The sequence below is a fragment of the Gobio gobio genome, assembly GCF_949357685.1.
Source record: "Gobio gobio genome assembly, chromosome: 8".
Lineage (NCBI taxonomy): Eukaryota > Metazoa > Chordata > Actinopteri > Cypriniformes > Gobionidae > Gobio > Gobio gobio.
This window is the reverse complement of record NC_137114.1, coordinates 36,141,881-36,154,565: the sequence shown is the minus strand read 5'-3', so window position 1 is coordinate 36,154,565 and position 12,685 is coordinate 36,141,881. Positions and strand designations below refer to the sequence as shown.

The 12,685-nt window shown below is 36.0% G+C and overlaps 1 protein-coding gene across 1 annotated transcript in view; it reads right to left on the bottom strand.

The window, feature by feature from the left end:
* Window positions 1–12,685, bottom strand: part of tnfrsf19 (tumor necrosis factor receptor superfamily, member 19) — a 34,616-nt gene that overhangs the window by 3,585 nt on the left and 18,346 nt on the right. The window contains exons 6-9 of the mRNA XM_079824585.1: window positions 3,542–3,703; window positions 2,127–2,249; window positions 1,832–1,934; window positions 47–291 (exon numbers count right to left, since the gene is read on the bottom strand). Of these exons, the coding sequence (XP_079680711.1) occupies window positions 47–291; window positions 1,832–1,934; window positions 2,127–2,249; window positions 3,542–3,703 (633 nt within the window). The remainder of the gene's footprint in view (window positions 1–46; window positions 292–1,831; window positions 1,935–2,126; window positions 2,250–3,541; window positions 3,704–12,685) is intronic.

The window sequence follows — 12,685 nt, the reverse complement described above, 5'->3', positions numbered from 1 at the left end:
ACTAATTATTATCAGTATAATGCGTTTCACCTGTAGCATCACTCACCTTCAATTGTAGACAGCTGTTGCTGAAGAGGCCGACTGTTTGACCCATCCTCAGGCTCAGCTGGGCTCAGGCCTGAGATCTGCAGGTCACGCTCCTCGTCCTCTTCACACGAAGAACATGTCTGTGTGGACTCCTGGGCGTGCTGGAGATCGTCTGTGGTTGTACTGGTCTGAACGAGCGGCCAGGCCTCATCAAGTGCACATCCCACATCTGCCTGGCTGGTTCCCAGTGATGGGTTCACCAGTCTGTTGAGACGAAAAACATATGTCAAATTTCATAGAGTTCAATGGAGGGATAGTTCACCCTAAAATGTAAATTAAGTCATTTAATCAGAAGACCAACGGCCAAGGTCAGGATTTTCTTTAAAGAAACATTTCACCCAAAAATGAAAATTATGTCATTAATTATTTACCCTCATGTCATTCCAAACCTGTTAGACTTTCGTTCATCTTTGGAAAACAGATGAAGATATTATTAAAGAAATCTGAGAGATTTCAGTCCCTCCATTGACAGTTACACAACTACCACTTCAAAAGTTCATAACGAGATTGTTAAACTAATCCATATGAATAGAGCGGTTTAGTCCAAATTTTCTGAGACAGAATTATTATTATTATACATAATACATACATTCTGTGATACTTCACTACTCATTGCCATTATATATGGACAAGTTCGAACAAGACGTATATATTTTTTGTATTCTCCTTTTGTGGGTCGAAAAATAAAGAAAAAATAAAGTGCATACCGCATTAGAACAACACCAGGGTGAGTAAATGATGCCATAATTTTCATTTTAGTTCAAAAGTTTGCGAGATTTTAGTTAATAAATTGATACTTTTATTTAGCAAAGATGCATTAAATTGATCAAAAGTTACAGTAAATACATTTATAATGTTACAAACGATGTCTAATTCAAGTAAATTCTGTTCTTTTTACATTTCTCTTCATCAAAGAATCCTGAAAAATTGTTTTTAGGTGTATTCTTTTCAACTGTTTTCAACATTGATAATCATAAATGTTTTTGAGCAGCAAATCAGCATATTAGAATGATTTCTGAAGGATAATGTGACACTGAAGACTGGAGTAATGATGCTGAGAATTCTGCTTGGACATCGCAGCAATAAAAAAAAGTAAAATATTTTCAAATAGAAAAAAACGTATTTTTTATAAAACAGTTAAACTGTATTTTGTATCAAATAAATACTAACCTCAAACTTTTGAACGGTAGTGTAAAAATATCATTAAAAACCACTTTGTGTATTGTAAATATTATGATGATATTTACTTCAAATAATTGTGTAAGTAGTAAAACAATAAAAATGCAAATGGGGCAAAAAAAAATTATGATAACCGATGTATTTTTAGACCGATATGTTAGCAATTATTGTTTGGTAGTCGTAAGCCACATGTGTGAACTGATATTAGGCTAATATTGTAGATCAACCGCTGTGTTGGGTTTTGCTCAATGCTATGTGGAAGAAGCAAGATCATTTAATAATCATATTACCATGTGGTGAACCTATGATAACTCATATTTAAACAACTATTGCTTTGTGTTGTTGGCCAGATAAAATGACATAAGATCATTTTTCAGTGCACCAAAACGCCACAAATCCTTACAAGTACAATTTTGGCTGTATTATTTGTGTCCCCTTCAAAAAATTGCCCTTGAGAAATTTTATGTTTATTGTCCCCCCCAACTGTTAGATGATATTTACGCCCATGCCAAACCTGATCCTTTATAATCAAGTAAATGTGAATGTGTCTGCTTGAAGGACCCACCCTTCATTGAGACTACTCTGAGAGTGAAAGGGCCGACTCTCACGGCCACGGCTCTGGCTCCAGGTGTCATCGCAGCACAGAGACGGGATCAGGTGTACAGGACCTGGAAAACAAACCGCACATGAATCTAATATCATGACAATCAACATTCCCATTTAATAAAATGCTCATCTGACAGATAATTACGGGCTAACTGACATGTTTGGACTCGTCCAAGAGCTCCAGAAAGAACACAGGATTCCTCCGTAATATTCTGTCGTATTAGTACGACTTCTGTAAGGTGTGTGAAACTCACCGCAGGTCTGTCCTGATCCGTGACGGCAGTGACAACAAGGCCGCTGGGAAAACTCCAGAACTCGCCGATCTAGACAAGACAACTCTGAGCCCACATAAGGACCTTCATGGGACCTCAATGAAACTGAGACATCAGCACATGAAACAACAGCAAAAACAAGCATGAAAACACAACCTCAGGTAGCTTTTAAAAAATAGCAGGCAACAGTGACATGATAAAAGATGCCAACATTGAATACATTATTGATATAAACGCCGCACACGTCTGGGGTCAGTAAGATATATATATTTTTTTTAAAGAAATTAGTACTTTCAGCAAGGATGCATCAAAAGTGACAGTAAAGATTTTTAAATTGTCTGTTGAACTTTCTATTCATCAATTCAGCTTTGCATCACAAGAACAGATTACATTTTAAAACATATTATAATTTTTTTTTTAAATCAGTTGTAATAATATTTCACAATATTACTGATTTTTTTTATGAAATAAATGCAGCCTTAGTGAGCGACTTCTTTAAAAAAAGAGACTTATTTTAAAAAAAATCATTACTGACCACAAACTTTTGAATGTTAGTGTAATTAATTAATATTAATAATCTAAACTATAAACAATCCACCTAGAAATATAAGCTGTGTCCCAAATGACACACTTTACACTATGTACTCAAACGTGTAGTGTATGAACTTCATAAGGTTATTTTGTCATTCAACATCAGAGTCTGTGCTACCATTCAGTGCTAACTGACTAGAGAAAACAGAGACAAAAAGGCTGTTGTCTTCCCTTTTGACAAAGGTAGGAAAACTTCCACACCCATAATGCACTGGGCATGTTGCCATCCAAGACCACTCCCACCGGTCTGCAATGGATATGCTTGACCAGAGCCAAATATCACCTTGCTTTAATAGGAAATACTTCTTAGCAAACTTTTAGTCATAATGGTGTCAACTTTAGAATTCAGAGTAAACGTTTAGTGGGAGTGAGTTACTTTAGGTTTTCAGTGAAGGATCCAGGGCTTGTAGGTAGTGACTAAAGGCCGCAAAGAATCGTTAACACAGAGAGAACGCCGCAATGGAAAATTTGGAAAATTTCAAACCGGATGACAATGAACACGGTGTTTTAGGCCTAATGGAGGGGAAAACTGAAAAAAAACGGCCATTTTCACTAAAGCCATGGAGCTGTCAAAAGTCCACTGGATGGTGTGTTTTGCGTCATACAGTGGACTTTTGCTGACAAATAAACGTGAATTTCTCAGTCCAGGTAACACAGACAACGAGTAAACATTTTTAATATCTATTTAATAGCCATAATTATAAAATTATACAAGTATTCCACAAGCTTTATAATCATAAACCACGTCTTATACTAAAAGAGTGATAAGCACAGAGATCAGAGGATTCGGCAGTAGTGTGAGTCACCTGGTTTCTTCTCCAGAAGTTGTCTCTTACAGTAGATGACACACAGGATGAAGAGGGCAAGCAGGACTGTGGCCAGCGCACTGCAGATGACGGCAGCTAGAGCCATGTCTCTGGGGCTTGTCACTGGAGGCTGGAGTGGGACAAGATTCACTCGCCCCATACCTGGCAGGTACACAGGAGACAGGAAGTGAGGTCACTAAGCAATTGAGTAAAAACGAAACTGGAGACGCTCATTTTTATTTTTGTTTCTACCACGAAACTGAACAATTTAAAAGATAATTGCGTGTTTATACAGTATCTCACAATTGTAAGTTATAAAGTCAGAATTGCGAGATATAAACTCAAAATTGTGAGTTATAAAGTCAAAAGAATTGCGAGATATAAACTTGCAATTGCGCGTTATAAAGTCAGAATTGCGTAATCTAAACTTGCAATTGCGAAAAATAAAGTCAGAATTGCAAGTTATAAAGTCAGAAAAATTGCAAGATATAAACCTCGAAATTGCGAAAGTCAGAATTGCGAGTTATAAAGTCAGAAAAATTGCAAGATATAAACTCGAAATTGCGAGAAATAAAGTCAGAATTGTGAGTTATAAAGTCAGAATTGCGAAAAAATCTGAAACTTGCAATTGTGAGAAATAAAATATGAATTTCGAGTTATAAAGTCAGAAGAATTGTGAGATATAAACGTACAATTGCGAGTTATAAAGTCAGAAGAATTGTGAGATATAAACTTACAATTGCAAGAAAAGAAGTCAGAATTTTGAGATATAAACTTGCAATTCTGAAAAAAAATTCTCGCAATTCTGAATACTTTACTCAGAATTGTGCCAATTTAATTGTCACAAATGCGAGATTAAAAAAAAGGCACAATTTCAATTTGCTTTTGCGTTTCCAAATAAGATTTTCATCTTCGGGGCACATCCTGGGCATGTTGCCATCCAAGACCACTCCCACCGGTCTGCAATGGATATGCTTGACCAGAGCCAAATATCACCTTGCTTTAATAGGAAATACTTCTTAGCAAACTTTTAGTCATAATGGTGTCAACTTTAGAATTCAGAGTAAACGTTTAGTGGGAGTGAGTTACTTTAGGTTTTCAGTGAAGGATCCAGGGCTTGTAGGTAGTGACTAAAGGCCGCAAAGAATCGTTAACACAGAGAGAACGCCGCAATGGAAAATTTGGAAAATTTCAAACCGGATGACAATGAACACGGTGTTTTAGGCCTAATGGAGGGGAAAACCAAAAGACCCAGCTCGAGTGTGTGTGTGTGTGTGTGTGTGTCACATATCTCCTCTCGCTGTGGTTGCGGCTGGGAATGTGCTCCAAAGAAAACGGGGTTTAAATAGCAGAAATGTCCTGGAGGTGAAGGGCACATTCCCAGCCTGCCGATAATTTTTCACCCCTTTACCCCGGGCCAGTCGGGCCTTCACTTGCCAGTCTAGCGAGCCCATTATTAAGAGGCAGATCAAGGCCATGGGCAGTCACTGCTATATGTTTGAAGTCGGTTAGGGAATGTGTAATCAGCCTGAGAAAACAGCTGCCACAGTCTGAAGGCACCACAGGAACTCTGATGTCACTGTCTAGAAAGCCTTCCCTACCCTGAAGACAACAGCCATCTGAGAAAAAGCTAGGGACTATCAAGTGACTGATCTAGCCTGAAGAAGGGGTTTTACACTCAGTCTTCTACTGACACCGACTATTAAGTCATCGAGATAATTGGGGTTATCATGTTATCTGGTGTGTACATCAATGTATCCGTCACTTAGGACTTGGAAAATGGCTGTGTGGCGAGCTTTAAAGTGTGTAAGTTCACATAAATGGTTATTTCGCTAGTAGGAGTTAAACAATTAGCAGCTTAAATTTGCGCACTGGGCAATGCGTTAACAACTACGTGAGGTGCACAGGAGACTCTGCATTCACAATAGACCATTCATTTTCTTCATAGGGGAATAGATTTTTAACGATATCTTATAAACTTTTAAAGACCTGCTGAGAATTCAGAGGTTGTTAATTGATGGTATGTTGGAACCATCAGCCTGCATTATTTCCATGCATCTTTTTTAAATGATCGATGGAATTCCTGGTGAACAACTACACTGCCCATGATGCTGTACAGAAATTTCCATAGATATATATGCATAGATGCCTCATAAGCTGCTGTTTCTATGGGACGCTATACATAAGCCGTACATACACTATATTGCCAAAAGTTTTGGGATGCCTGCCTTTACAAGAACTGACAAAATGTAAAAAATGTGTACCTTGAATGCAATGTAAGTCGCTTTGGATAAAAGCGTCTGCCAAATGCATAAATGTAAATGTAAATGTTTACATGCACATGAACTTTAATGATGTCCCATTCTTAATCCGTAGGGTTTAATATGGAGTTGGCCCACCGTTTGCAGCTATAACAGCTTCAACTCTTCTGGAAAGGCCTTCCACAAGGTTTATGAGTGTGTTTATGGGAATTTTTGACCATTCTTCTAGAAGCGCATTTGTGAGGTCAGGCACTGATGTTGGACGAGAAGGCATGAGAGCGACCCATTCATTCACAAATGTTTGTAGAAGCGTCTGCATGCCTAGGTGCTTGATTTTATACACCTGTGGCCATGGAAGTGATTGGAACACCTGAATTCAATGATTTGGAGGGGTGTCCCAATACTTAAGGCAATGTAGTGTTTGTCATATTGGAACAGTCAAAGCAGGTCGATGAACACTCAAGAGCAAGTTGATTGAGAATCTGCAACTGTAGTTTTTACGCATGTATGAATATCTATATCTGCAATCCACCTTCTTTTTTAACACGGAAGTAAGGTGTTTTTCGTGAATGTGCGAGACTTCCGATTTATTAACCGCTATAGGAAAATAACGAGAAGAATATAAAGTACAGTGAACTGTAAAACTGTTTGTGCTATAAACCAGCGTGTTGATAATTAAAACAATACATTCAAATAATATGGTAAGAAATACCAGTTTGCAATATAAAGCAGCATAATGAGCTGTTTTGTACAGCTAAAAATAATTGGAAGCGAATGACACCGGAAGCCAGACACATTAAAATTACAAATGGCCATGCACGCTCTTACCTGGAAAATAAGGTGGATAGACTTGATGATTTTCATAGGATTTAGTTTATCATTAACACAATACAAGACAAAGCTGTTAGCTAAATAACACAACATTAAAAAGTTTCCATAGTTTAAAAACGTGTAGTATTTAGTTAATACATAGAAAAACACAAACCTGTGAAAGGAAATCTCTGTGTGTTCAAGAATTAAAAAATGTTTTAAACCAGAGGCTGCTCATTGTCGTGGCATCTTGGAAAACTCATTGATTTTTACTGTGAGGGATGACATTACCTGACTGACATGTTGACCGTTCCAAGATGTCTGACACGTCGATGTGTCTGGAGCGGATGATTGTGGCATCTACGTATACGGTCACAGTGATTTTGCCAAGTAAGACATGTACTTGGATCAACATCTTTGTTGACCGTGGAACAACATTAATGTCCGAAAATGTAATCCTAGCCCTATCCTTACCCCTAAACCTAATTGTACTCATAAATTATCCCTAAAATCAGAGGGAAATGATAGGTGAATAACACTGATGTAGACGCACATAACCCTGATTTTAAGGTTTTAACCCTGGTTTTAAACTTGGCATATGTAAACTTGTCCCTCGAATCTGATTGGTTGATTGGAATGTTGTTCAGGATCAACAAAGATGTTGTACTTGGTGATATAATTAATTACATTTATATAGCGCTTTTCTAGGCACTCACTCAAAGCGCTTATACATAGAAGGGGGGAATCTCCTCAACCACCACCAATGTGCAGCATCCACCTGGATGATGCCACGGCAGCCATATTGCGCCATATATCACATTCACCCTACGGATACATACCTATGGAAAATTCAACCAACCAGAGGACCATAAATTGTGCCAAAAGAACACTTTAGTGCAATAAAATAATATATATCATAATTAACATCTTCTAATAATGGATGTTGATAGAAGCGATCTACTATTGATCATCGTTCTGAATCCGATTCAGACACAGTCTTTGACAAATGTGATTTTCTCGGCTTTTTTTTTTCAAAATGTTTTTTTTTTTTTAATGAAACCTACCCACATTTAAAAAAAGAATGCATGCGTTTTTTTAAAGCAGAGGCTCTGTTCTTTCTTTTGATGTATTGCATGTTCAGATATTCATACAAAAAAATGGGGGTGATGAAATTTTTGTGAAAATTATCAAAAATGCTAAAGCTGTTTAGAAGCCATTTTTGTACTTTTGTTTGTAAAAAAAAAAGTTTATAATGTTGTGATTAACCTTGTAGCTGGATGGTTTGGTTCATGACCTATAACTCTTTAACAAGGTCTCTGAAAAAGTGGGCGGGCACTAACGCACTCAATTGATTTCAGTAGAGGTCAAAATAGTCACAATCGTCAAAAATACATATGCAACACAGTTCTGTGCAATTAGACTTCTTCACGAAAATGCAAAAATCTAGTTAAATGTAAAAGAGTTTTGCATTGTTTTTTGTTCAATGCCAGCAATGTAGAATACATCAAAAGTTAAGTTAAGTACAGACATGCCTACTGCTAATCCTACACGGTCAGATTTCGGAACAAAGACAACAACACATAGAAATAAAGACTGTGGACTTCTTTATTCCGATGTATTATTTTGCTGTAATGAAGTTAAATATGAACCAGATATTTGTTTAACATCTTTTCATTCATTGGATGAACACAAGCATTCATTATTTGCTCTATGGTAAATTAATCATTAAGCAAACATGGGCTTGGCCTTCACAGATACAAGTGCTCTTTGTGAGACAATGTCAACATCAGTTGAGCCCTCAAAAGATGTTTCTTTGTTAAAGATGTGTGCCTTTGTGCAGTTCGTTTGAAGACATAATCAAAACTGTAGGTGCAGAGCTCATCATTTAGTCCTATAGTGACCTTGTTGAGCAGCTGGATTTAGAAAATTTTTATCATTGTTATGCAGTCGCTAAGGTGTTGCTATAGGGTCCTAGGCGGTTGCTAGGTTTTTGTGAGTGCTTGCTAAGCGGTTATTTTCTGTCCCAAGTACAACATCTTTGTTGTTCCTGGAACAACATTCCAATCAACCAATCAGATTTGAGGGACAAGTTTACAGTTTATGCCAAGTTTAGGCTTAAAAAAAGTGCTTCTACATTAGTGTTATTCAGGTTTGTTCTGGTTTTTGTAGAACTCAATATGCAATATCCATAAGCTGAATTATCACATTAACGATGAATTAAATGCTGCTAATGTGTATTGCAGATAGATATTCATACATGTGAATAACTAGGTTGCAGATGCACAATCAGCTTGAACTTGAGTGGACACAGACCAGATTTGACCCTTCCTATGTGGCGGGCGCTTACTTATAGCGGCCCATAGCAACATACACCAATGGGGCTATATGTATATACATCTATGGTTGTGACTGGCAGTGAAGCTATACAACTGACACTGATAAATCATGTGACAATGACAACACAACGGATGTATTTCGTCCGAATTTCATTCATACTATCAACATCCATACTATTTAGAACATACATTACACAAAGTATTTGCTAAGAAAAGTATGCCAAAAGTTTAATTGGTTGTGAAAGTCATGGAGCACTGGCTAGCACACGCTGTGCAGGTTTGAGTCTGATCTGCATCATGTCCTGATCCAATTTCCATTCTCTTTCCCCAATAATTTCCAGTTTTTTTCCCCAAATCAAAAATTGCACATATGCAATTAAACTGAAGGCGAAAGATGTTAATGAGCAGAATCACATGAAGAACCAGCATTGCATTTGTACTTCTATCTAAACCAGTCATGTCTCAGTGCCAGCAAATCTGGCCCAGCTGTGTGCTGTCCTCCTTCCCTTCACCTCCCCCAAAACCAAAGCGTTTCCCCTCTTATCAGCGGCCCACAGCTGCAGCAAACACAGACAAAGGGCGGCCCTTGAAAAGATCTCACCTGCTGATACTATCGCAGCACTGCACTCCATGAGCCAATAGACTGTTCTCTTTGATATGTGCGGCTGTTGACTTTAGAGAATGCCACACTGAAACACATGGCCTTGAGCCCGAAACAACTGTGGGGTAGGTAGTATAGAGGATTGTGTTGATCTAGATCCCGAAATTCCAAGCAGGTTGCCGATTAAACGCTCCATAAAAGAACGACCGTTATTCACTTCATTAGTTGCCCAGGTTGGGGTTTTTAAGCTGAAGTGTAAAATTTAGCTCTGTTCTAAAACACAGGCAGCATCATAATCATAATGAAAACACATAGGTAAAACAAAAAAAAACAGTTTTCATGTGAAATGCACAGGACACTCGATTCACAAGTGATTTGAGTACAGTTTGAGCAGCACAATAATCAAAAAATTACTATTATATTATTAATGTATTACTATTATTATGTATAATGTTATATTACATTTTAAACAATTCAACAATATTTTCAATAATAATAATACAGTAATATATAATAATACATACTTGTGTTGTTTATTATTCTTATTTTTAATGTTATATTATATCTAATTAATATATATTAAGATATAATATACTATAATATACGTATTATTATTATTATTAATGATAATAATAATTTGCAATTAATATTTTAATAATTGAAAAATGTTACATATATTATAATATATAAATATATATATATATATAATATATATATATATATATATATATATATATATATATATATATATATATATATATATATATATATATATATATATATATATATATATATATATATATAAATAAATATATTTTAAAAATCCAGTATTATATACTTGTGTATATTTAATATTTTATTAATTATATTATATTATATTATATTGAATACTTGTGTATATTTTTTATTACTATTGTTATTATTACTACTATTTTCTACTACTATTACTATCCTATTTTTTCCAAAACTTGAATGCAGCCCCTATTCTCGTGTGTCCTGTTATATTACGTTATTATCTGCTTTTAATCACAGGATTGTCTTTAATGTAGTGCTTCATCAGACTAATCAAATCAGTCCATCAGTGACCCACAAGACATGAGACTCCAAGATGAAAGCCAAATGTGGCGTAATCCCCTTCAGGTCAAATACCAAATCACTCATTCATACTCTTGCGGTTCAAGCTTTCTTCAATATGTACAATACAGCAATGGTCGCCTTTCAAGCTGGGCTGCTTCAGAGGCTCTAAATTCAGTAGCTTTGTGCTTGAATCCTAGATGTGTTTTGCAAAAGCAAAAATGCCATTCTCACCCATTACCGACCCAGCAGCCGCCCAGCTCTCATGTGACCCCTTCATAAATTGGCTTCTCATCAGTTCAGATGCTTGGATTGGACAGCTGTGAGGGGCTCTGCCAAATATTTAGAGCTATCCCATGACAAGAAAAGACAGCAGCAGATGAAACGCATTAAAGCAGCTAGAGGAACCCATAAAATGCTCTGTTTTCTTCCTTTCGCTCTCAGGATGGGCCAAGGAGACCAGAGTGTTTCTGGATTTATGGTTCTCTCTTAAGACAGACTTCCTCATGCAGCTGCGTGTTTGCCCCGGGCCGATGTGGGGGCTATTAAAACCATCAGGCCTTTGAGTTTTCACCGCCCTCTGTCAGATAATGCCAGAGGACAGGAACGCTCTGGAGTTTTTTCAGCCATTTGGCACGCACAAAGGGTCAGAGCAGCTTTGAGTTCCTACATCAGATTCAGTTATGGTCTTGAAGTAAAGCTACAGAAGTGTAAAGGAAATTCGTAAACGGAGGATAATATACTGTAACTCAACAACTTCGTCCACAGTCCAAAAGGAGCATTTAATAAAACTTGGCTGCAAAACTTCTCTTTTTGATACCTGCAACTTTTTCACTAATTTACCCAACACACCTACAATTACATGAAGTCAACTATGGCATTCAGACACTTTTTGCTTTGTGAAATACACAATAATTCTCAATGGCAAACTCACAATTATTTTATTTTATTTTATTTTATTTTATTTTATTTTATTTTATTTTATTTTATTTTATTTTATTTTATTTTATTTTATTTTATTTTATTTTATTTTATTTTATTTTATTTTATTTTATTTTATTTTATTTTATTTTATTTTATTTTTGTTTTGTTTTGTTTTGTTTTGTTTTGTTTTGTTTTGTTATTAAAAACAATTTTCAATAACCAATAATTATTTTAATTTTCTGTATAAAGCCAAAGCTCTTTATTTTATTTTACATTCTGTATTCTATTATTTTATTTGATAATTTATGGTATAGTTTAATTTTAAATTCTTTTTAAGAAAATAGTATTTTATTATTTATGGCAGTTATTTAAACAATTCTCAATAACCAAGAAATCTATTTATTTTTGTTTAAATAATGCCAAAGCTCATTGTTTAATTTTAAATTGATTTTATTTTATTTCATTTTTTTATTTTTTTTATTTGTTTATTTTATTTGATTACTATGTGGCTGTTGATAAAAGAAATATCCAATGTAACCGAGCAATCATTTTCTGAATAGAGCCCAAACCACAAGTAATTTCTTTCTGTCTTGGAAAAAATTTAATTATGGACATTAAGGAAAAAACGAAATGCTAAAGAAATGACTGGTGTCCCCTCCTCTGAAGACTATTCAAATGAACACATAATGATTACATAATAAGCCAGAGTTTATACAGAGATCACATTTTTCACATACACGGGTGGAGCTGACCTGTATGCCTGTAGGACTATGCATCTGGCGAAGGAGTGTTAGACCTGGCTCAAACTCTGCTCTACAAACACGCTGCAATCTCCACATGCAGCAGCTGCAAACGTCTTAAACTGCATGCGTCTGTACAATGGCCCTCAACGGTGGGTAAAATGAGCCCAATTAGCACCACAGACTGCAGGAGAACAATACACTGCTTTGTGAAACGCTACGTGTTTAACATACCCATGTGTATGTTTGCGGAAGAGAGCCATGCAGTTTCAAATAGTTACACAGAGAGCTGTGTTTATTACCTAAGCCTGTGTTCTGACTTGTAATAAGAGGCATTTATTCGATTGTAAAATACTTCTGTATGAATCACCAAGACTGAGTGGCTCGTCATCTCACAG